We start from the raw sequence: 23,036 nt of genomic DNA, 5'->3' as shown, positions 1-23,036 counted from the left end.
TCCCCAGCGCTGGCCTGGCTTCCCTCCCCGTATCTCAAGACACCACATAAGGAAGAATAATTTAATGCTGCATTTCATGAAATCGGCCCCCAGCCAGGGGCAAGGTAACAGCCCGAACGCCCAGCCTGGCCCCCTGCCCTGGCCTGGGACTGCTGCATGTTCCCAGTACTGCTGCAGAGCTGAGGCCTCAGGCTCCCCTCCCTGAGAATGGCCCATGGGGCAGGGGGGCTGCTGCAGTCCAGACGCTGGACAGGGGAATGCTGCACCCCCCTGCCATCAGCCTCTCCCTCCCTGCAGCCCCCAGCCCCATGCTGCAGCCCCCGTGCTCTAGGCAGCACATTTGGGGAGAAGCCAACGTGTGGCAGGGAACCCATGGTGTGGGGCTGAGCTCTACGAGCTGGCTGGCTTGGTGAAGTCGTCCACCCCTGTGATGGTGGCCTTGCAGAAGAAGCAGTCCTTGTTGTTCATCAGGTGCTGGTTGATGCAGGCTCTGGGACAGAGGAGGACATAGTGTGAGCTCCCCCATCACAGCATGGAGAGCGGTGGGAGGGGGCAGGGGCTGGCAGTCACCCTCGTGGTGGGGTCACACATGGAAGCTACTCACTTGCACGACTTGTGGGAACAAGGTCTGAAGATGGCTGAGATGGGGTGTGCGTAGCAGATAGGGCACAAGTCTTCCTCGCTGGTGGGCTGTTGCGGGGGGGCACCAGGCAGTTAATAGTAGCAGCAAAAGCCCTGTATCCCAGGGCAGCTCTGCAAGGAGCCATGGCTGCTGCTGAGCATGGGGAGCGGGCTGTGGCACTCACCAGTGTGGTGGCAGCTGCCTGCTTGGACTCCTCGCTCAGGTGGCTCAGCATCTTGTCCACCTTCACCAACTCCTCAGTACTGATATAATCTGTGTCTGTGGGGACAAACTGGATGTGTGGAGTGAATGTGACACACATATGTGCCCCGAGGCTGCTGGGCAACGGCTGCAACTGCTCTTGGGGACCAGCCAGGGCAGGAAGCCTGGTGCTGGGGACAGGGGTCCCCATGCTGGGGGCAGCAAGAGGGACACTGGGCACTGCAAAGGGACAAAACTGCTGCTGAAAGCAGGCACTGGACACAGCCCCATCCCAAGTGCCACTGCCAGGCAACAGCAAGGGGGCCATGGACCCCTGTCCCCAGTGCTAAAGAAGGGAACTGGGACATGTCGCAGGGGCAGCCCCGCTCTGCCCATCGCAGCCATGGCCAGTGGTGAGCATAGCGCAGGGCCCAGCGCAGGGCTGGCACTTACAGGTGTGTAGGGAGAAATGCCGCTTGTCAGTGGCCGGGGCAGTGGCTGCCAAGGCAGAGGGCTCGGCGTGGCCCAGCAGGTACTGGATGGAGCGCAGCTGGAAGCAGGGGTCCGCCAGCAGCACTGCCGTCGCACGCTCGGCCCTGTGGAGGGACACAGTCAGACTTCTGCCCTAGGGACAACCCCTCTGTGATCACAAACCACCACCCAGCTTCACCCCCAGCCCAGGGACACCCCCCCCCCCATTCCTGGCAGCATCAGTACAGGCTCAAACGCAGCTAAGGGCAGCAGTCATCCTCGTCCTCCTCCATCACCTCTGCGCAGAGGCTCTGGGGATCGATATGGTGCATCAGCACTTGCTGAGGCTGCAGCCCTCACGCACCGGTGCCTGGCCAAGCCCTGGGAGCTGCAGGGTGGCTGAAGCAGCCAGCACTGCCCTCGCTTTGGAGCACAACAAGGGTAAAGAGAGAGATGCCACACAGCAGCCTTATGCTGGGCGCTGTGCTCCCTCCACCTCTGCACCAAGATACCCCTAGGGCAAGTGGGTGCCCCCACAGGGCAGGAAGGAGCAGTCATGGCTTTCCTTGGCTTCAAGCATCAGTGGGGATAGCCAGGACAGATGAAGGTCACCTTAGTGAGCACTTCCATCAGGCACCGGTGCTGCAGCTTGTTCACTGCCCTGGTGAGGAAACAGAGCTGGCTCCATGGCCAGCCCTGGGGCAAGCACAGCTACCAAGGCAGGAGGCAATACGAGGGAGAAGCCAGTGGCACAGGGAGTTAAAAGCCCCTTATGCGCAGCAGCTGCAGCCGCCAAATTAGCTTTTTGCTGCCCTAATGGAAACCAATTCCCCAGCCTGGTTTTCCGCTCCTCACTAACGCACCCAGGCTCTGGGTAATGACATTCCTGTTTGCTCTTCACCCTGTGACCACCCCTTCCTTGCCATATGCTCCCCCTCTGCTGTGGGGCTCACCCTATGGCTGGGAGTGCTGGGGGGGGTCCCTACCAGCTTGTGCAGGATGAGAGCAGCGGGAAGGACCACAACTGGGTACTAAGCAGTGTGTGTTTGGGGTGTGTTTGATGACCTCCATCTCCGCTCCCAGCCTGGGTGCAGGATTGGACATGAGGGTCTCCCAGAGGTGATGATGGGGCGGGTTTATTCCAGCGTCCTCCCAGAGGCTGGGCAGTCACGGAGCAGCCGGCACGGCTGCCTTACAGATTACAGCCAGTTGAGGTTGCCGTTCTCCACCCAGAGGGACGGTGGCTGTGCATCAATGAGGCTGGAGGGTCGGCGAAGTGGCCCTGAGCACCCCTGGGGACAAGCAACTGCGCAGGGCTGGTGCTGGCTGCACATCACCCTGCCTGCTCGAAGGACAACAAGGGTGGACCACGGCCACCACCGCAGCCACCACTCCCCGCGCTGGGACCAATGGGATCCCGCCCAGCCCACACGCCAGTGCGTAAATAGGGGCAGGAGCAGGACCGCGCTCCCGCTGCGAGCCCAGCTCCCAGGAGATACTGGCCGGGAGGGAGCTGGCTGCTGGACGGGGCTCACCAGTCGCTGGAGCCACGGCGGCACTGAGCCCTGAGAAACTTGGCACTCCAGGGACACAGGCGAGGCGTTCGCTCAGCCCGAAACACAGCACCGAAGCAGCAGAGCAGCTCAGCCCCCTGATGCTGGACACCGGCTCCCCCTGCACCCCAGTGCTGGACAGCCCCCGGCCAGCTGGAGCACAGGTACGAGGCAGCCTCACTGGGCAGGGCGATGCCACTCTTTAACTCTTATCAAGCCCCACAGCTGGAATCGGGATCCTCCTCTACAGGGTGCAAAGCGGCACCTATGGATGCTTGGTAGAGCCCCCAGGCAGGGCAGCACAGGGGCAGATTGGGGAGGACTGGGGGACATATTTCTTCTTGTCTTATCAAGCCTGGCTGTGCTGCCGGGCTGCATAGAGTCTCCTGCCTGGCACAATGTCCCCACGGGCACCTGCAGGCCAGCTCTGGCCATGGGTGGTGAAGCTCCTGCTGCTGCTCCAGCTGTGTGCCCACGGCCGTGCTCCCCACGCCTCCCCACTGCCCCGTGGCTGCCCCACTACCTGCATCTGCACCTCCGACCTGCTAAGCTGCAGCCGACAGATGCTGCAGCGTGTGCCCCGTGTGCTGCCAGCCACTGCCACCACCCTGGACCTCAGCCACAACGCCCTCACCCAGCTCCATGACCGCTGGCTGGCCGCTGTCCCACACCTTGAGGCCCTCCACATCAGTCACAACCAGATTAAAGACCTGCCTCCGCAGGCTTTCCACAATGCCTCCTACCTGCGGCACCTCGACATGTCCTCCAACCACCTGCATGCTGTGGAGACACACTACTTTGACATGCTGGTGAGCTTGGAGGAGCTGCTGCTCTACAATAACCACATCAGTCGAGTGGATGAAAATGCCTTCGCTAAGCTGAGCGGCCTACGGAAAGTCTACCTGAGCTGGAACAACCTCACCACTTTCCCCTTCCACTCGGTGCAGGGACTGGGAAACTACAGCCTCCGCACGCTGGACCTTTCCTCCAACAGCCTGAGCAGCATCCCCGTGGAGCAGCTGGCAGTTCTGCCCGAAAACATCAGGAATGGTTTGTACCTGCACAATAACCCCATCAGGTGCAGCTGCCCACTCTACCTGATGCTCCAGCGCTGGAAGCAGCAAGGTTTCAGCTCTGTGAAGGATTTTTTTGAGGAACACACCTGCAAGGTGTCTGACAACGTGCCCCGGTCCCTGATCAAGTTCCTCAAATACAACCACATGTTTGAGAACTGCTCAACGGGCTCTGAAGATGTGCACCCCTCACCCTTCCCTGTGATGGTGGGCCAGACCCTCCTGCTCGCCTGCAACACCAGCCTGCCGGCTGCAGCCACCACCTACATGTGGATCTCCCCTCACCACGAGCCCATCAAACACCCAGGAAACAGCAACCGCTCCTTGGAAGTCTACCACAACGGCAGCCTGAAGATCGCAGCGGCCAAGCCCTGGCACTCGGGGGTCTATGTAGGCTTGGCCATCAACAGCCCCCACAACTTCAGCAGGCTGTGCGAGGTCAACGTGACGGTCCACTACCCCAAGCCGGGTGGGGAGACCTTCAGCACCGGCCTCACGACCCTGCTGGGATGCATCGTGAGCCTGGTGCTGGTGCTCATCTACTTGTATCTCACACCCTGCTGCTGCCTGAGCTGCTGCAAGAAACCACCTCCTCTCAGCCCTCCACAGGAGTGCAGCGCCCAGTCCTCCATGCTCAGCACCACTCCCCCCGCCACTGATGGGCCCAACCGCAAGGTCAGTGCCAACAAGCACGTGGTGTTCCTTGAGCCCATCAGGGAGACACAGAACGGCAAGATCCGCCTGGCCCTCGGTGAGGACTTCCCCGACCCCAGGCACCCCAAGGTCCTGCAGCTCAAGTCAGACTCAGAGTCCATCAGCTCTGTCTTTTCAGACACCCCCATTGTGTCATAGAGGAGCAGAGCCGAGTGTCCTCGCTGGCACTGAGGCATTCCAAAAGCTGTTCTCCTCTATTGCTGCAGGATTATTGGGCACCCTGAATGCCCAGCTTGACCGCGACCCACAAGGGTGATCGGCATCACCCACAACTGCTTCAGCCATGAGCTTCTGGTGGGTTTTGGGCCGGGGCATGCCAGTGCCTGGCAAGGGCTCCTTGTGTGAGCCACTGGCAATAGCCTTGTTAGCATAAGGGCAATGCTGATGAACCCAGCATGCCTGAGAAACCCTCGCATCATGTAGGCAGCCAAACTCCCTAATGGTGACGCTGGGGCTGGTGGTCTGCCATGTCCCTGGGCACATGAAACCAAACATGGTGCCACTGCCACAGACCCCCACACCAAGGAATAGCCATGATGAGTGGGGCAACAACCTTGCTCATGCCACGGCCCCTGGGGGTGGCAATGCCACTGTCCTCTTCCAGCCCCTGCCATCCATCCCCATCAATACGCCATGCCTGGGAGCTGAGGAGAGCATGACCCTGTCACAAGGGGGTTACGCACCCCCTCCACAATGGCGGCCATGCAGGAGGGATGCAGCTCAGTCCCTGACCATGTAGCCAAGTAAACATCACAAGCTTTTGCTTCCCAAGAAGCTGTAAATAGTCACGGCAGGATTAGGTGATGCGATACAGCGCCCAGCCCGCATTGCTCAGAGCTCCTCATGCCACCAAGGACGATGAGGTCTCGGATGCACCACCCTCCTTCACTGCTTCTCCTTCAGGCGGACAAACGCGCTGCTAAAGCACAGCTATTTAGGCAGTAATCTAATAAGCCTATTGATAAATGTGAGTAATCCTCTTCTCTCCTGGGTTGTAATTCTCTAGTTACATTGAAATAAAAATGCCTATTTTTTTAAGCTCATGCTGGGCTGAGTGTCTCCTTGCCCTTGCAGGGCAGCAGCATGCAGCCGCCCTGCAACCCCCGGGCACAGCGGTGGGAGTTGGGGGTGGTCTGAGGGAGCCCTGAACTCCTGCTGGCCCAGTACACAGATATGCACTAGACTTTGCAGCCTCTGTTCCCATCAAACGGCTTGAAGGTGGCCTCAGTGAGGGGGTTAAATGTGGCGAGACAGAGCTGGTGGCCTGGCGCTGGTGCAAGAAGGCATCAAGTGCCTTGTCCCCAGGAGGGCAGGTCTGCAAAGTGATGCCTGAGGGCTGGAAGGGAGCAGCACCTACTGACGCAAGGGCACAACCAGACCCCAAAAGGGATGAGCAGGATGTAGATTCAGGGGACAGGCACTCTGGGGAGACCCTGAGTCTCAGTGCCCTCAGCAGATGGAGCCCCCACCTCACTGGACACCTCTGCTGCTTTCCCAGCACTCATCCCTGGCACAAGGAGCAGCTCTGCCCCCCCATATCACCTGCCTAGTCCTGCAGAGGGATAAGGGTGTCCCCCCATCTGCTGGCCACCACTATCCCAGCCGCAGCCGGAACAGCAGCATGTGGCTGTCACCTGCAGCACAGGGGATGCTGGGCCCACCTTGCTGCAGGAGCACAGCTCAGACACAACCCAGGCAGCACAAATAGGGACCAGGACCCTTCACAAACATTCCCACAGCCTGCCATGGCCATGCACCCCAGCCCCAAGAGCTGCTGGCAGCACTGTGACCAGTGGGAGGGGAAGATCCCTGCAGCATCAGGGCAGCGCTAGCACCCACCCTTCAACTCCTTCAGCCAGGAAACAAGCAGCTTTTTTTTCCCCCGCAGCAAAAAGTCAACCCTGCCCAAAGCACTTGCCAGAAACCCCTCACCCATTCAAGGAGGTAAGAGCACTTGGAAAGCAGCTATCCTGAGACAACCACAGCCTCCCAGTGCCCCTCCTGACACCGACCTTGCTCACAGCCTCATGTGATACATGCCCCAGTACCACGCGCCCTGTGCCACTGCCTGGCAGCCGGCACAGGCGATGGGATGCGGTGTGACAGGCCCCGCAGCCTGCACCCTCGCTCCTGCCGCTGCCAGCCTGTCACCTCCTGTCAGTGCGCAGCTCCTGATGAGCCTGCGATGCTGAGCTGGCCACGCTGGGAAGCTGCTGCAGGGTGATGAGGTGCTTCAGTGTCAGATGGATACGTGAGTGGTACCCTGTCCCTTGAGGATGGATGAGGCAATGCCATCCCCTGGTTTTACACCCAGGCAGGGATCCCACGGGAAGGATGGTTTGAATTTGCCCTGGGAGTATCTGGGAAAGAGACCTAGCCAACAGGGCCCAGGTCCAAACCTGATAAGGGCATTGCCCCAAGAGTAGCCTGAACCTGCCCAGACAGCGCCAAGCCCCTGCTGGAACACATGCTGCATCCAAGCGCAGCACTCTCTTCCAAAAGGAAAAGTGAAGTGCTGCTCCAGGCTCCAGCACCCAGAGCTCTTCTCTTGTAGGTCACCCTTGTAGGTCTTGCTGGTGCTAACATCAGCTTCCCAGGCATTAGTGCTCCTGCAAACCTGCATCCTTGGCTGTGGCTAATGACTGAAGCTTGCAGAAACTGGAGTGTAAAAAAGCTCCTGAGGGCTCCTCTTGAGACACACCAGTCTGGAGAAGCCCAGGACAGTTCTTCTAGGCTTGCTGCAATACTCCTATCCCTGCAGGAAGTCTGAGCCCCACTATGCCGGGGACAACACACTTGAGGTTTGCATCAGTGCTACCCCCCCAAGGGCTCCCCACTGCCTTTACCCAGGAAAATCCTGCTGCTGTGTTTCACACCTTCCCGATGCTCGGGAAGGACCCCGCACCCCACATTGCTGCTCCAATGAGCAAGGCAAGGCAGTTCGAACTGCCAAAGCAGTTCATTAAGCAGCTTGAAAAGCAAAACATCTCAGCAAGGAAAAACATAGCCCAGACCACTGCCTCCCTGACAGGGGGGAGTTGGGAAATGTAATGGATTGTCCCGGAGGAATACACTGTCCTCTCTCAGCAGCTTTCTGTGCCATTACAGCCCTGGCTTGCTGCCCAGCTGGCCTCCTGCTCCTTGACTCTGCAGGGTAAAGCAAAGGGTCAGCACAAAACTCGGTGTCCCCAGCACACAGGGACCTGCGCTGTGCACACAGGGATAAGGACTAGGCTTTGCGACCAGCCTCCAATGCTGACTCCTGTCTCCCCCAGTACAGCTCAGCCAGGACAATATGGGTGCACTGAATGCCAGTTCCTGCCTGTCCTCCTGCCACCAGGGCTAGACGTACCATGGTTGGACCTGGATCCTTTCCTCACAGTCTTCCAAAGAGCTTGAAGCAGCAAAGCCTGGTACTGACTACACAACGCCTGCTCCTGCCTCCTAGTGTATCCTCAACAGCCCTGAGGAGCCAGGAGATCCCAGCCTTGGCAGTCCCACTGCTCCAGTTTAGAGCCTGTAAAAACTAAGATCAGTAAGGCCAGACTCCTTTTTTAACCATGAAACTTAGGTCTGAGCCAGTCATTCCTCCATGCAGGGACTCCTTTAGACTGAGTGGTCCATGAAATGTCTACTCCTGGCACTTCTTCCACTGCAGCTTGCTCATCAATCCATGTTGAAGGAGCATTAGTGTTTAAGTGATTAGTAATTACAGTGTCCTACAGGACTGCAGAGAATTACCACGTCCAGCGGGGACCCACCATGTCCCCAGGATCCCAGCAGTGCTCAAGCATGTAGGTGAGTGGCCAGGCTGAGTTTAGGAACCTGCAGGCTGGGATCTTCTGTAACTTTTCCAATGGAGGTGACCCCAGAAGCAGATCCTGCTTGGCCTGCCTCCTCCACCTGGCTGTGTGCATCCTCACCTTTCTGCTTTCCAATGTGTTACTTCTGCCCAAGGAATCTCTCCATCCCCTCGCTCCTGCCAGTCCCTCTGCACCCATCTGTACTGTACAAAGGAGAACAGTGGTGGGGATTCAGCCAGAATTACCCCGACATCACGTCAGCCCAGTGCTGCTGCTCCTGGCAGGTCCTGCTGGCTCATACTCAGCATCCCACTGGCAGAGTGTGGTAGTTTTTGGCCCAGGATCCCCATCCCGTGCTTTGCTGGCTGGTATCACCATGTTCCTGGTGACCAGAGGGCTCTTCCCTCCTGTCCTCTCCATCTTCTGCGCAGAAGTCCCTTGGAGATACACCTTGAAGGCTGCTTAGGTCTCTTCTTGTACAGTTGCACTGCAGACAAGTTTGCTGACTCCTTGCATGTGCCCTAACGCTCCAAACTCACACTGAGAGCATCAGCCATGGGCCGGGCTGAGGAACATGCTGGCCTGGCCTCGTTTGCCATGCCTCTGAGGGCATGGTGTCCATGGGGCATGGGGAAAGCCCAAGGAGTGGAATGGTGGCAAAGCTCTGACACAACACAGCTCACCTCTGCTCTGGAATGGCCACTCACTTCCCACAAAGCCTGTTCCAACCCATATGCTCAGTCCTAATTACAACATGCCCTCACACACAGAGGACCAACAGCCTCACCTTTGGGCATCACCCCTTCCCCTGCTGCTTGCTCTTGCCAGGATCCTTACACAAGCTGTGGCCAATGCTGCTCCATTAGCTCACTCCAAAGAAGGCTTGATAGAAAATCTGTTCAATTATTTAGCAGACCAACATGGGGATGATACTGGCTGGAGGCAGCCAGGGTCTCTGGCATGGACTCAGCCCAACTCCTGGCTCAGCCTGCCAGATCCTGCCTTCACTCTCCTCCCACAAAACCAAGGCTCAGTCATTAGGGCATGCTGAACAGGCTGCACACAAGCATCCCTCCTCCTCGTCCCTGCCAGGCACTGAGGCTCCCTGCAATGAGACCTGCTGTAAGACCTGAGGCTGGGAGGGAGCAGCATGTCAGGATGCCCAACAAGTCCCATGGCAACGCTACAAAGACCAAAATAGTTTTAAACGAAGAAGCTGTTGTCTGTTGGTGAGCCTGGCCCCCAGCACCAGGCTGCCTTGCTCTCACCTGCTGACAAGGTTTAGCTCCCTCCCGGCAAGCCCTCAAGGGACAGACAACTGCCATGCTCCTGTCTGTGAACTAGAAGACCCTCTGCTGATGGACCCCAGCTTGAGCCAGCAGCTCCCTACTTGTCCCCTGCATTAATTCTCCTCTGCCCCCGTTTGCAAAGTTCATTACAGAGAGGGAGCCAAGCCACAAAATCCCCAGTCCCTGCTACAAAGATCAGTAAGCCCGGACAAAGTGGGCAAGAAGCTTTGATTCACCACAAGCAGCACTAGACATCCCCAACAAGGAAATGCGTTTCTTTTCTCAAAAGCACAGCCTGCTCCATCCAGGGACTAAGGTATATGATGCATCAACTGCCTCATCACATCCCAGCCTGGGCAAGGTTCCCTTTTCTTATGCTTAATGGCTCTCTTTGATGCCAGGAATCTGTAGCAAGAGGACTTGATGCCTGGCTGAGTGTCCTGTGCTGGGCAAGGAGCAGCCAAAGCATCCAGCTGCATCCTGACAATGCAGCTGGGTGAGTCAGCAGGGCACTGGCTCTCTTTATTCCAACCCATTCCCCACTGGCTCCATAAATGGGACTTCACTCCTCCACTGCCAGATGAACCCACCCTCTCTGTCCTAGGACAGCTTGCTCACCTTCCAACCAAGTGCCTGGTACAGCATCGACCTGCTGGGTTAGAGGCAACCAGAAAAAACACAGCCAAACCAAGGAAGTCACCCGAGATCCCATTCCCTCTCATCCTCTGGGGCAGAGCCTCCTCACAGGGGACCAGTCAGGCTAACAGCTAGTGTCCCAAGTAATTCCCCCAGCGAAGTTCCTACATGCACATATGGGCTGGATAATCTCTCTGTTTATGATTCCTGGCAATCTGGGAGTTACCAAATGGGACCTGGAAGAGATTTCTACCTGCTTCCAGCACCGCCTGGGCAGAGTGCTTCCAAGCAAGGAAAAAAACCTGTCCTGTTATCTTGCTTGCTGCACTGAGAGGAAAGAGAAGAAGGAAGAAGCTGTCTCCTTTTGAGTTCATATAAATGGGTCTGCTCTGGAGATCGTGGTTACATATGGGATCCTTTGAGCAACAAGACCCATAGCAATCATCTCCCATGGGAGCATACAGATCCAAGGAAGATTTAAATTCTCCTTTTCCATTCCACGGACCATCCTCTTGCTCACACACCTGGAAACAGACACTTCCCATTGCCCTGCTCCAGGCCAGCTGTTGCTGACCTGTACCATCTCCCTGGTTTTGTGTGACTGTGGGGATGGGGCTATGCTCATGCCAGTGGCACCTCTCTGTCTTCAGCATCCTGTGGTGATGGTGCCAAGAGACTTGCAAACCAGCACTGAACCCTCAAGGAACACAGAGGCAGCAGAAAAGCCTCTGTGTTTCCTCTCATACCTGCGGTTTCCCTCCATCCCATCCCTGTTTGCTGTTTTTCAACATGCCTGCACAGCACAGAACCACTCTATAAGCAGGGTAGAACACTTGCATCCCAGTCTTCCATTCAGAATGCTACAAAGAGAGTGAATGGCTCAGTTTTCCCTTCCATATGAGGTACTCCGCCTGCAGCCACATTGCTCTCTCCCATCAGGCTGCCCATCTCCTCTGCTTGGGTAGCAGTAGAGGGTCTCCAAGCCATCAGGCTCGATCCTTTTGTCTTGATTGACCTCAGTGGCTCCCCTGCAATGTTTGCTTGCCTTTTATAGATCAGTGACATATCAAACCTCAGATTTAGTGCAGAGCTTTGCAAAATCACATAGAACCATTTGAGTTTATAGACATTTTTCCCTGGGCTTTCTCTTGTTCCACCTTGTGCTTCTCCTGCTTAGTTAGGTCCACCATAAGGACATGATGCTTTTCTTGCATCATACCCCAATTTTGTATTTATTTCTGCTTTCCAGTGCCCAAGGAGGTGACTACAAAGCCCCTGAAGATCAGTCAGAGACTTGTCACTTCCCAACGGCACATCACAGGAGACAGCACCTCTGGTTTGTGACTGTGCAGCCTGCTGCTGCCCCAAGTGTGGAGGATGCTGTTGGCAGACAGGGGATGGTGTGGCCTGGGGGTGACAGCCCCTTTGACACTGTCTGCTTGGGTTTCACTAACCCAAAGCACAACTGGCTTTTCAGGTAAAGAAGACACAGTCTAGAAGCTTTTTGTCTCCCCAGGACTCCCTGCAGGCTAGGAAGGATGTGATTATCATTACCATTACACTACCGTCTTCCCAGCGGTCTTCAGAGTTTGCTACACTGAGAGCCAGAGAAAAAGCTTTACCCCTTCCCCTCTTTGACTCTACAAGCAACCTGGCCTGGGACAGATGTTCAAGGTTCAGGCAGCAAGTGAAGGACTTCTCATCCTGCCTGGCATGCAGGGAACTGCTTTATCGCATCCCTCCTTCCCTCCAGGAAGAAGTGTCTAGTTGTTGCGTCAAATTTATGATGTTTGCCCTTTCTACGGAGCAGGATTCTGGGGGCGAGCAAAATCCCCCCCCGTTCCCAGTCCAGAAAGGCCACTGATCAATGACCTTGTGCTAAGCCACTGGCACTGTCACACTTGGGGCTGTGAGACTGGTGCAGCAGCCACGGAGGCAAGATATAATTAGTTACATTTGTGTACATCTTTTGAGTCCTTGAGAGAAGAAGCTGAAAGACTGGCTGCAGGGCTGAGCTGCTTGGCCAGATGGGGCTCTGCTCTCCATAAAGCCAGAGATTATCATGTTCTCCAAATGTGAAAACAAGCAGGATATACAGCACAGACAGAAGAGCCCCATCTCCTATAGCACCCTACAGGGCACAGTGGCTGGGCAAGACACCTACCAATGACACTGGGAGAGAGCAAAGGCAGGACTGCAGAGGGTATCAGAATAGGCCTATTTGCAGGACTTGGTACAAGCAGGCACAGACACATATAAACCAACAGGTCAGATGTGGCTTTGTCCCCAGTGCTATCTCTCTGAATAGCTGGTTACCACGAAGACAAGATTTGCTTCATCTGAAAATCAGCATCACCTAAGTGCCTGGGCAGGATTTGTCTCACTTTGTGTCACAGGTCTGGGCAGCCAGAGAGCTCTGCACACATTTTGATGCCTTCCTCAGATTAAGTCCAGAGTGAAGGAACTTTAATGAACTCCCACCCATTACTGTGAGCTGCAGCACTGCCTGTGTTACCACATCAGCTCAGCTCTTTTACATGCAGCACTCACAGCCTCTGACAGCAGCTGTCCTGTCAAACAGCGTGCCAGACCCCTTCCTGAGGAGGAAGGTGCACATATGCTGTCAGCACAGCACCTCGTAGCTACCTCTCACGAGGGCTTTCCTGCACCACAGGAAGGAGTTTTGCACCCAGCAGTAGCACTAGGATGCAGCTCCTGCAGGGGTATGCAGCTCTTTGGCTTTTGCCTGCTCCATCACATCTGCTTCACCTCACTCTGTGGGTCCCCACGCACCCACATCACTCCTGCAATACCTCCCATGGCACTGACTACTGCAGCACCTAAAGCAATGCCACATGCAGTGACTCCATGCTTTGGAAGTCAAAAGCCACTCACCCTTGAGCATCAGTGTCCACAAGCAGCCGGACCAGTATCCCCGTCACGGCCACAAGGATTGGGTAATGGTCCACGCTCTCCAGCCCTATGAAAGCAAAAGAGAAAGATAGACCTGCTGCCACCACGACAGGCAGAGCTGCTCTATAGGAAATATAGGATGCCCATAACACAGCACTTGGAGCCAGTCTCTGCTAACAGACCCAACTCAGCTGCCCACAGTCACCTCCACAAAGAAGAGGACTGATATTGCTAAGAATGGCTTCCCTCAGCAATTCAGTGCACCCTTTATGCGATGCGTAACACAGCAATCAAACTTGCTACCTAAACTGCAAACTGTCTAGGGTTTGAACCTTTCAAACAGCACCTCCTAACCTATGCCAGATCAGTGTCTAGCAAGACACCTCCTCATCCAAGCACAGCACAGCTGCCACTTTCACTGTGACAGCCAGACCCATGCATCAGCTGCCTCATGAGGACAGAAATCCTGGTGGGAACCAGAGCTGCTGAGCAGACAGAGGTTTAGGGCCTAGGAAGAGCACCAATACTCATTTATATCTGGAGGATTTATATGTCTTCTGAAGACAGCACTCCTGTGTCAGTCTGTGGGACGAGACTGGTTTCCCAGGCCAGGGATGTGGCAGGCCTGAGGTCTAATCCCATAGACCTCTGCACTGACCTTCATTACAAGCCATCCCTCACTTCCCAAGGGCATTCCTTCAGCATATTTTCAACAGAGAGGGACAGATGGTTGATGCACAGACTCACCTGGCAGACGGAGGTTGACCACTCTGTCAAACAAGTTCCTTTCAGCTGTCACACGGTTCAGCACCTGGTTCAAGAGCTGTGTAGGGAAAAGCAGAGAGGGTCTGTATTATCTGGATGGGCCTTTCTGTAAGCAGCATCCAAAGAGCATGCTTTGGGGCAGCATGTCCTTATAGTTCAGGCTTGGTGCCTGGGAGCAGGTAGATGCACAGAGGGAGGCTTACAGTACAGACCTTGTTTGGCCCTGGCATGAAGGAGATGGCACCTTACCACCGCGGTTGTACCAGACCCAAACCTCCTAGGGAAAAGTCAGTCTGAGGTCAAGACACCTGAATCTCAGCATCTTCCACCTAAATCTGAATCCCACCTACAGAAGCCAAGCTACTTCTGTGGATAAAACCTCTTGGCAAGCAGAAGCTACAGTTCCTAGGACAGTCACAGGCCGTGAGGAGCAAGCTGGCAGCTGTAGGCAAAAGCAGTGTCAGCAGGGTGAAGCACAGTCCAGGTCCTGCCCTGCCTGGAGCTGGCAGCAGGATGGACCTTCCAGCCCTGAAGCACCCGATGAGCACAGAGAGCAATCTGCTTCTCTGCTTGAGAGAACATCACCACAGGCAGAGATTTCTGCCTATGACCAGCACAGAAGGAATCAACTGTAAAGACACTTAATTAGCCACCATTAGCTCCCACCCAAACCCCCAGTGGGAAGAGCGGGGTCTACTCCAGGCTTAACACAACTGCTGCAAGCTGAGCACTGTCCCCCAGATGCAGCATCCCTCTTCCTGTTGCCCTCATGCACAAAGAGCAGAACACTCCACCCCTCTGTGGGCATGTTCAGCAGTGGGGCATGGCTTCATAGCATCACCAGGACATAAGTGGGATGCTGCAGCACCCTGCTCTCTGCAGCCTGTTCTCCTGCTTGCCTAGACCACCTGCTAAGGGCACCTCACTTTCCTCCTCACACAGTGATCCCTACAGAAATCCCAGGATCAAATCTGAGCACTCTCCCACTGTACTAAATCTGTACTCCCCCTATGTCCTGCTTTGACTTATCTGCTCAGAGCCCTGAGCCTCAACACCTGGACCAACCCAACCCTTGTGGTATAGGTAAGATATGTATGACTGCTCCCCACCAGGTTGGCTTCTACAAGAACAGCCTGTCCTCAGGGCTTTCCAGGATTGCTCGTGCTTTAGAACAGAAACTAATTTACTGGAGCCTAAGGGCTGTTGTGGTTTGGAACAGGGCTGTACCATCACCTCGTCAGGGAAGTGGAGATGTTTAGTGCCATATCCTAGGACTGAAGGATAAAAGATCAAGATGCCTGCCCAAACACCAGGGCATGATCCCTGTGAAGCAAGCTACACTCTGTGCAGCTCTTTGCTCAGATGTACCACACCTCCTCTCTAGATTTCATGACATCGCTTGACACAGGAGAATTCAGCATTTACTTAGTGGAAGTAACTAGCCATAGCCCCTCTGAAGGAAGATTTAAGTAGCTGTCCTCCTCCCTCCCAGCAGAGGTAGAAATCAGCTGTGACCAGAGTAGTTGCAAAGGAGGGGAGCAGCTGACATGTAGAGATTTTAGGAAGCACCACTTGTTCTGTGGCATCTGGGTTTGCTGTAGCAATTTTCAGTACTTCAGCATTTGCAGTAGGAGTCCCCACTTCATCGCACATCTGGAGAGAGGGCGGAGGGACCCCCATGCCCTTTCACCCCACTAAAGGATGATACCTGGGCAAGCCTCCGAAGCAGCAGCTCTGATGATGGGCGATTCCAGTCAAGGAAGATCTCTGGCGCCAGCGTGATGGTCATCTCCAGCACCCTGAGCAAGCTCACTGACAGGTCAAAGCAGGTAGCACACACTTTCAGCTGGCGGCTGTCCACAAAGTTCCTCTCCAAGCGCTCTGCTGCCTGCTGGATCTGCCAAGCAATGCAGACAGCTTAACAATGTGCCCCTTCCCAAAAGGAGGTCTGTGACGCCAGCCCACTCAGCTCCCACACATGCCAAGGAATCACAGCACACCCAACCCTGAGAGTTGTGTCTTGAACCTTGCTGTGTGTAGGACATGAGCACTCATTGAGTACCAGACCCCTGGCTGGCACACTCACCTCCTGAATCATGCCGATGAACTCAGAGAAAGCCCAGTTCAGCTGGTTGAGGACACTGTTGAGGAAGCTGGGGGCCAGGTCACGGTCACTGCTGAGCAGATCTGCCATGTGCCGCTGCAGCAAGGTGGAGGGACATGGCTCTGAAACCAGACAGTGACAGCTTCAGTGGCCTGGTCCCAGAGTGGCCATGGGTGGGGGGCAAGGCCAGGCTGGGAGCCCAGTCCTGGGCTTGGTAAATGTTGGCTTGTGTTATAGTAAGCAGAGGTGGCAGGGCACTGGGAGCTGGAGTGCAGGGACTATTCTGAGCAGCAATCTCACCTGTCGCTCCTCCAAGCACTTTTTTGGAATGCCAGCCTGAATTAACCAGGGAAGAGCCCTGTGTGCTCACTGTTACCATGTGCACAGAAGCACTACCCTGCAGCTCAGCATCTCCCCTGCTCAGCTCTGCAGCCCATGGTCAGCTCAGCATTAATTGCTCCTGATACCAGTGTGGCAGCAGCCGCCTGGAGCTAGCATGGCCACCCCTGGTCTCACGTGGCCGTGCCTGTCTGCCTGCATCCAGTGAGGAAGGTACCTAGTAAATCCCACTACTGAGAGGCTTCTGCATGGAGCTGGGGCTGGCTCTGCCCTGGGTAGGCTCAGGCAGAGCTGCCCATGCTCCCTAGCCAGATGCATCCCCATAGTATGTGACATATCAACTCAGGACTTTTTCACTATCAAGAACACAGACAGGGTTAGACGCAGCAGCTGGGAAATAGGGTTTTGTAGGGCACTGGCCCTATGGTCACACAGGGAAAGGAAGGGGGCACAAATGGCGCAGATGCTTCTCACAAGCGGAAGGACCCATGGGTGAAAAGCTCACAAAAGCATTCAACATTATGTGGGAAGGGTATGAGAGTTCAAACCACATGCTAAAATTCAGGGCTTGGAGAAAGAAACTTGAACAGATTTATCAAATATAAGGAAAACTACCAATCTAACTACTTTTCCCACTACTAGAAACTATTAGCAAGTGCAGGTGGAAGCTCTGGCAGCACTGTGGTGCCCAGATGAACAAGCCATGCTGTGTCTTTGGGGTGGCAGCCTGCCTGAAAGGCCAGCCCAGGCAAAGGAAACACAGGGTGACGTCCACCACATCCCTAGGGAGCAAGAAGCAAGGCATAACTACAGGCAGATTGCTAGCTGGGATTAGCAAAGCCAGAAAGGAATGGCAGGAGACCGTCAGCTCAAATGGGAACAGGATAAATGATTCTGTAAATACCTACTAGCAAGTTGTTATGGAGGACACTGCTGATAGTGCATAATCACTTCGGACAGGCCAGCACCCTTGCTTTGATCCTGCCTAAAAGCACATCTTTGGGAGGGATTCCGTCACAACAAACGTCTTTGATGTCCTACTCCCACCAAGTATTTTCTCAGCCCTTGGCTACACATGGTTCAGGGACTGGCTAAGCTAGACATCCTTTATACGTATTTAGTGGTCCTCAGTCGATTTCTTGCCCAGCATCCCCTTAAACTATATGTCTTTAGCATTGAACATATCCTGGAGCAACATTTCACAGCTCAGTTGTGTGCAGCTGGATGAATTTGGATATGAGCTTGGTTCCTACTCACTTTATTTGATATTCATTCTCTGCAACCTTCTCCTGGTGGGAGAGACAGCAAGATGCTGCTCTCCAGTCAATTCCTCCAGCTAGCCATGATTTCAGGCCTTTACAATAGTCTTTTGAATGGGAACAGCCCCAGCCTGTTCAGTTTCTCATACAGAAACTTTGTTCCCTTTGCCATCCCTCCCTGAGCCTTGCCAATTCTCCCAGATTTTCTTTGGATGGGTGGAACCAGAAGCACACACAGCATCCAAACCACAAGCATGTGGCAGATTTGCACGAAGGCATAATGTGGTTTTGGTTTTGTTCCGTTTTCCCTTCCTCATAATTGCTGTTGTGTAATTTGTTCCTTTGACCGGGCATCAAGCTGGTATTTTCCAAAAGACTGCAATAGGTTGACAGTTCAAGGATAACCCTCAGGAACTTGCAAGACGCAAGTGGAGAAGACCAGGAGTGAACACTGGAGCCAACCTTGTTGTCTTCTCTGACAGTGATAGATGACGGGGTACAGGACACCCTTACCAAATTTGCTGATGACACTAAACCAGGGGCTTTGTCCAGTGTCCCAGGGGCACCCTGAGAAACTTGAGGACTGGGACAAAAAACTTGATCGTATTCAACATAAAGGAGAAAATTCTGGGGAAGAATGACCCCAAATATCAGTCCTGGCTGGGAAACAAGGATCTAGACACCATTAAAGGGATTATGGAGGATACCAGCTTGAAAAGGGAACAGACGAGAGCTCACAGCCCACTGGTTTTTAACCACATTTTCCTTTCACATTTACCACTCTACATCTGGTGACGCTAAATTCCATCAGCATTTTCTCTCCCAGTCATTCAGAATCGGAAGGTTCTTCTGGAGGGTTAAGTTTTTCATGTATTCTTCTCCCCAGCTTCTCCTCAACATATAAAAAGTGCTTTTTATTAAAACTGCTGCCATATTAGCTCCCTTCCAGCCTTCAAACACCAAAGCAGCTCTAGGCAAGGATCACCACTCCTCACGGATGAGCTCTGCAGGTTGAGTCGCCAAAGCCTCTTTTACCAACATTTCAAGTCAGGACAGGTCTCAAAATGAATCGCCCAGCCAAAGTCTACCTCATTAGAAGGCAACTTTGGCTTTTTGAAGGATGCTTTTATGCTTGTAATAACTTGCTTTATCCTGATTTTTAGCCAATGACTATTTCCTCGTGGTCTTTTTCCAATAAGTGGTACGACTTTGCTCCAAACCTCCAATTCCAGGTTCTTAAATGCTTTCCCTGCTGCTGTCAAAGACTGTGCCCATCTATAAAAGCACTAAAAAATGGTGCCTGTTGTCAAATTTCTCCACAGTTATGTAGGGTTTTTTAAGGTTTTAAGCTAACACCAGGAAACAGTGAACTTCCTTGGCTTTTGTTGCTCCCAAGAGGATTCTGAACTTAAAGATGCTTGCTGTCAGTGCTACTTTTTGAAAGCAACATAAGAAACCCAGCCCTGGAATACAGCAAGAGCAGCTTCGTCCCTTGCATGAGTTCTCAGAAGAGATTCTCCATGGTGCAATCATTAGTGGTATCCAGAAACCTAATCCTGGTGCTGTGTTCATCTTCATTTGCAAGGTGTTTGCCTTTGTTGAGGCATTTCCACCCACCTCCTTCAGGTCTCAGTTCCCACTGCCCTCCTGGGTAACAACACATCCCCTACATGTGCCATTTCAGACAGGGACATCATTTCATAAGGAGTCTGTGGATACTTACTGATGTGGGTACTTTCCTGATCCCGGCAATAGTATGTCATTAGTGTTTCTAAAACTTGTAACTCCCTAATACAAAAGACACTCAATCTTGTCTTAGCCTTCATTATGACAGATAAAGATCATTCATTGGAACAGAAATCAGTGGTTTTCCAAGGCCAGAAATTATGACCTCAATACATTTAACGTGGGCAACAGAGTATGGCCCCAAGTGGTTACAGATATATCCGATGTTTCCACAACAGAAACTTCCCCGCAAAAATATAAGCAAGAGCCAGAGGAAAAAAGAAATCTAGGGGTGTGTGTGGGGGGAATAGTGAATAAAAACACAGAGATCTTTAAGAAGATATTAGGCAGCCAGAAAGCCCCAGTGCTACAGCAAGCACCTGGGTTAAAAGGTTTACTGAGACCAGGATGAAACAAAGACATAAGTTAAAATGTAAAGGGGAAAGTGAACATAACCAAACATAGTCAGTAGTTGATGAAAACAAGGAGAAAAGGGGTAATAGAAGGAGAAGGCATAAAAGAAACATCCATGATTAACCATGCTACATGCAAAGTTTCTTCAACTATAGGGAAAAAAATCTAGCAGAATTAGTAAAAAAAAAAAAAAAAAAAAAAAAGTAGTAGTAATGGGAGAAAGTCTGACAGCAGCAGAGGCCCGTTAATAGGTAGAGTTAAAAATTAATAAAGCAGACAAAGTGGAAGCCTTCAATAAGTGCTCCTGCTAGATAACTGTAAAGAAGCAGGGTCATGTACTTTCATCACGCAAAGATAATAATGTACTTTATAGTTTGCTAATGACCCAAGAATATTTCTAACAGCGTTATTTGTGAGACTCCTTGGTCAGCAGCCCAAAAGGGTCTCTGGACACTGCAAAATTTACAATAGAGCTGGGAGCATAAAGGAGGAAAGCCCCAAATGGACCAGATTCAGAAGCAAAGCAGTTCCACACAATGCTAATCTAAATTTTTGAAAGGATCCAGATGCAGTTGCGCAACAGCTGCCACTCAGTGGTTGGGGCTGTTGGACTGATGAAACAGCAGTGAAAGAGGTAAACTCAGGATGCAGCAATCCATGTCACTGGTAAACTGTGCCTGTTCAAAGATGTATTTAGAACGTTGAAGGGAACGTTACAGGGGGAGGCAGAAGGAAAGCAAGAGGCATTGCGGGGGTGAGGTATCAATAAGGCTGAGTGCAAGCGTCAGGACACCCCGCGCATGCCTGGGACTCAGACATGCCTCCAAAGCAAGGTGCTGGCAAGCAGGCTAATGCAAGTTTTGGCTCCTTGACTGGCGGACCATGGAAGCATTCCAGCCAGCATGACACTGGCACCTCTGAGGCTGCTAAAACATGGGAAGGGTGAACACTGGGGCTCACGGAAAACCCCCTTCCTGAATAAGACACAGAGGTTGCACTTTCACCATTAAAAAGAACCAAGAAATGAGGTTATCCTGGAACACAAGCACTTTTGAAGAACAAAATGTTGTAATGCACACTTCAACTCAGCAGAGAAAGGCAGAGCAACAGCAGTGGAAGACAGAAGATGATGTTAGGTACATTCCCATCAGGAAAAAGTGATGAATCTATTTCTGAGGATGAGGAACCACCATCAGAAGGGTTTGGAGAGTTCAAATGCCACTGGCTGATGCCTTTGGCATTGTCAGATCAAGACGGTATTTCCTCCTCTTTAGCTTAGGCAATTTGCTAGGCTTGGAAAGGGACTGTGGGTGAATTTTCTGGCCTGCATTGCACCACAGCTCAGCTCAGATGATCTCATGGTCCCATCCACCTACCCTTCACTGCTTGATGGATGTGTGGGCAGAAGGCCTGAGGCAGAGGAGACCTGTGCTGCAACCTGGAGCCACCCTGCAGCTTGGTGAAAGTAAGACAGGCTGGGCCTGGTGCAGGGCCACTGTTGCTGATTGCTGTGTGCATGCCCAAACAGCACCTGGCCTTGCTTACAAGTCACGATGAAAGCAAACCAAGTTTCTACAGCAGAACTGCCCCTGTCTCTGAACAGAGCCCCCAGCTGCTGTCAGGAGTCAAACTGGAGGCAGAGCTCTGCCTGCATGAGAGCTGTTGTGCCAGCAGGGTTAAGGAACAACTTGGGGAAGGTAGCAGGAACACACAAGCAGGAACACATATGGCCTTTCTGAGCCTTTCCCCCAACCTGGGCTAACCCAGGCAGCCATGCCGCTGCTCGCCATCAGTGAGTATAGGCAAAAGGCAACATAGGACTGTTCACGGATACTGCAAGGTAGCACCAGCACACCCTCCCCACCTGCACAGAGTCCTCCAAAGAAGCATTCCCAAAGCAGGACAAGGCTGGAGCACCAGAGAAGAGGCATTTGCCCAAGCTCCCTTCAGACTGGCCTGCAGAAGCAGCCGCAAACAAACAGGGATTTCCTTTTTGTCCCATTGTCCCTTGCCAATGCTCAAATTGCAACAAGGTGAAGACTGATGGGTGGGAAGGCAGGGGGGTCATCTCCTCCTCCTTCCCTGAGTAGCGTCTCAAGGACACCTCTGCATCCCCTGTCCCTCTTCAGTTACATCAGCATTCATTATTGATTTGGTTGCACCTTAAAATAGCAATCCCAGGAGCAAGTCCCCAGTAGCCAACCCAGCCCGCTCTGGGATCAGATTGTGCAGAGCCACCCAGGGATGGATGGAGAGAGACTTCGCAAGCTGAGGAAACTCTGCTTCTGCCCCAGAGCTCCCCAGGATAGGGGAGCTTGGTCACTGCCCCACAGGACTGGTGGCAGCCACTCAGAGACTTGCTTGTGTGGTAGGAGGGTGAAGAGATAGTCAGCAGTGCTTCCCTATCATCCTCCAAGGATGAGAGGAACTGAAGGCTGGCACAGCCTGCAGCTGGGCTCTGATCCCAGAGGTAACCCTGGTAAGAGCAGGTCCATGATGCAGCCCTAGAGACTGCCATGTGGGCACCAGCTTGCAGGCATCTCCCAGGGACGTAACTGAGAAAAATGACCATTGTGTGAAGCCCTCTGCCCCCAGGAAGGGTCTCTCTAGACTGAAAAGGGGAAGGAAGGAGCTCTCTAAACCTACTTCACCAGACAAGACAGGGTCACACAACAAACTTACTCTGGAAACTAGCAACAGAGAGATCTCCTGGGCACCCATTGGCAGGAGAGAGAAAGAGAACAAGAGTGCTGTTAAAACAGAGACTGGCAGCTCACCCCACTGGATGGAGCTTAGCACGCACCTCCACATGCCGCCTGCCCACATCAGGCTGCAGCACCCTCTGCTCTCCACGAGGAAGGTCTGGCACAAAGCCTTTTCCACAGCAGAGGGGGACCAAGAATGTATATGAACACGCCCAGACTGCAAAAGGGTGAAGCTGAGGACATGTTCTTCAGCTCAAGAAAGGTACCTTCTCCTCTCCACATCTTTCTCAGCCACAACAGAGCTGAGGAATCCCTCAGTTTGGTGACAGTACTGAGGTACTGCAGTGACAAAGGTAGGACAGGCTCTGCCAGGCTCTAAGAGAGATGCCTGGTTAAAACACTTCCTGCTTACAAACTTGTCCAGTGCCCTGCCTCCTTGGGCACCCATTC

The 23,036-nt window shown here is 53.4% G+C and overlaps 2 protein-coding genes across 3 annotated transcripts in view; one reads left to right on the top strand and one right to left on the bottom strand.

Moving 5' to 3' along the window:
* Nucleotides 1-47: 47 nt before the first annotated feature.
* Nucleotides 48-23,036, bottom strand: part of RNF123 (ring finger protein 123) — a 50,940-nt gene continuing 27,951 nt past the window's right edge. The window contains exons 32-39 of one of the 2 annotated variants that reach the window (XM_030501508.1): nt 16,127-16,266; nt 15,749-15,937; nt 14,023-14,098; nt 13,258-13,342; nt 1,277-1,419; nt 807-901; nt 605-690; nt 48-490 (exon numbers count right to left, since the gene is read on the bottom strand). In XM_030501508.1, the coding sequence (XP_030357368.1) occupies nt 391-490; nt 605-690; nt 807-901; nt 1,277-1,419; nt 13,258-13,342; nt 14,023-14,098; nt 15,749-15,937; nt 16,127-16,266 (914 nt within the window). In that variant the 3' untranslated portion in view covers nt 48-390. The remainder of the gene's footprint in view (nt 491-604; nt 691-806; nt 902-1,276; nt 1,420-13,257; nt 13,343-14,022; nt 14,099-15,748; nt 15,938-16,126; nt 16,267-23,036) is intronic. The other variant, XM_030501509.1, reaches the window with a different exon arrangement.
* Nucleotides 1,539-5,677, top strand: AMIGO3 (adhesion molecule with Ig like domain 3). The gene has a single exon (XM_030501510.1). The coding sequence runs from the start codon at nt 3,246-3,248 to the stop codon at nt 4,770-4,772; it is 1,527 nt and encodes a 508-aa protein (XP_030357370.1). The 5' UTR covers nt 1,539-3,245; the 3' UTR covers nt 4,773-5,677.

This window comes from Strigops habroptila, chromosome 11 (genome assembly GCF_004027225.2).
Source record: "Strigops habroptila isolate Jane chromosome 11, bStrHab1.2.pri, whole genome shotgun sequence".
Taxonomy (NCBI): domain Eukaryota; kingdom Metazoa; phylum Chordata; class Aves; order Psittaciformes; family Psittacidae; genus Strigops; species Strigops habroptila.
The sequence above is the reverse complement of the archived record's forward strand: the minus strand, read 5'-3'. Positions and strand labels throughout refer to the sequence as shown.

Excerpts from the sequence above, each read along its gene's own strand:
- AMIGO3 (XM_030501510.1), top strand. The coding sequence starts at position 3,246 with ATGTCCCCACGGGCACCTGCAGGCCAGCTCTGGCCATGGGTGGTGAAG.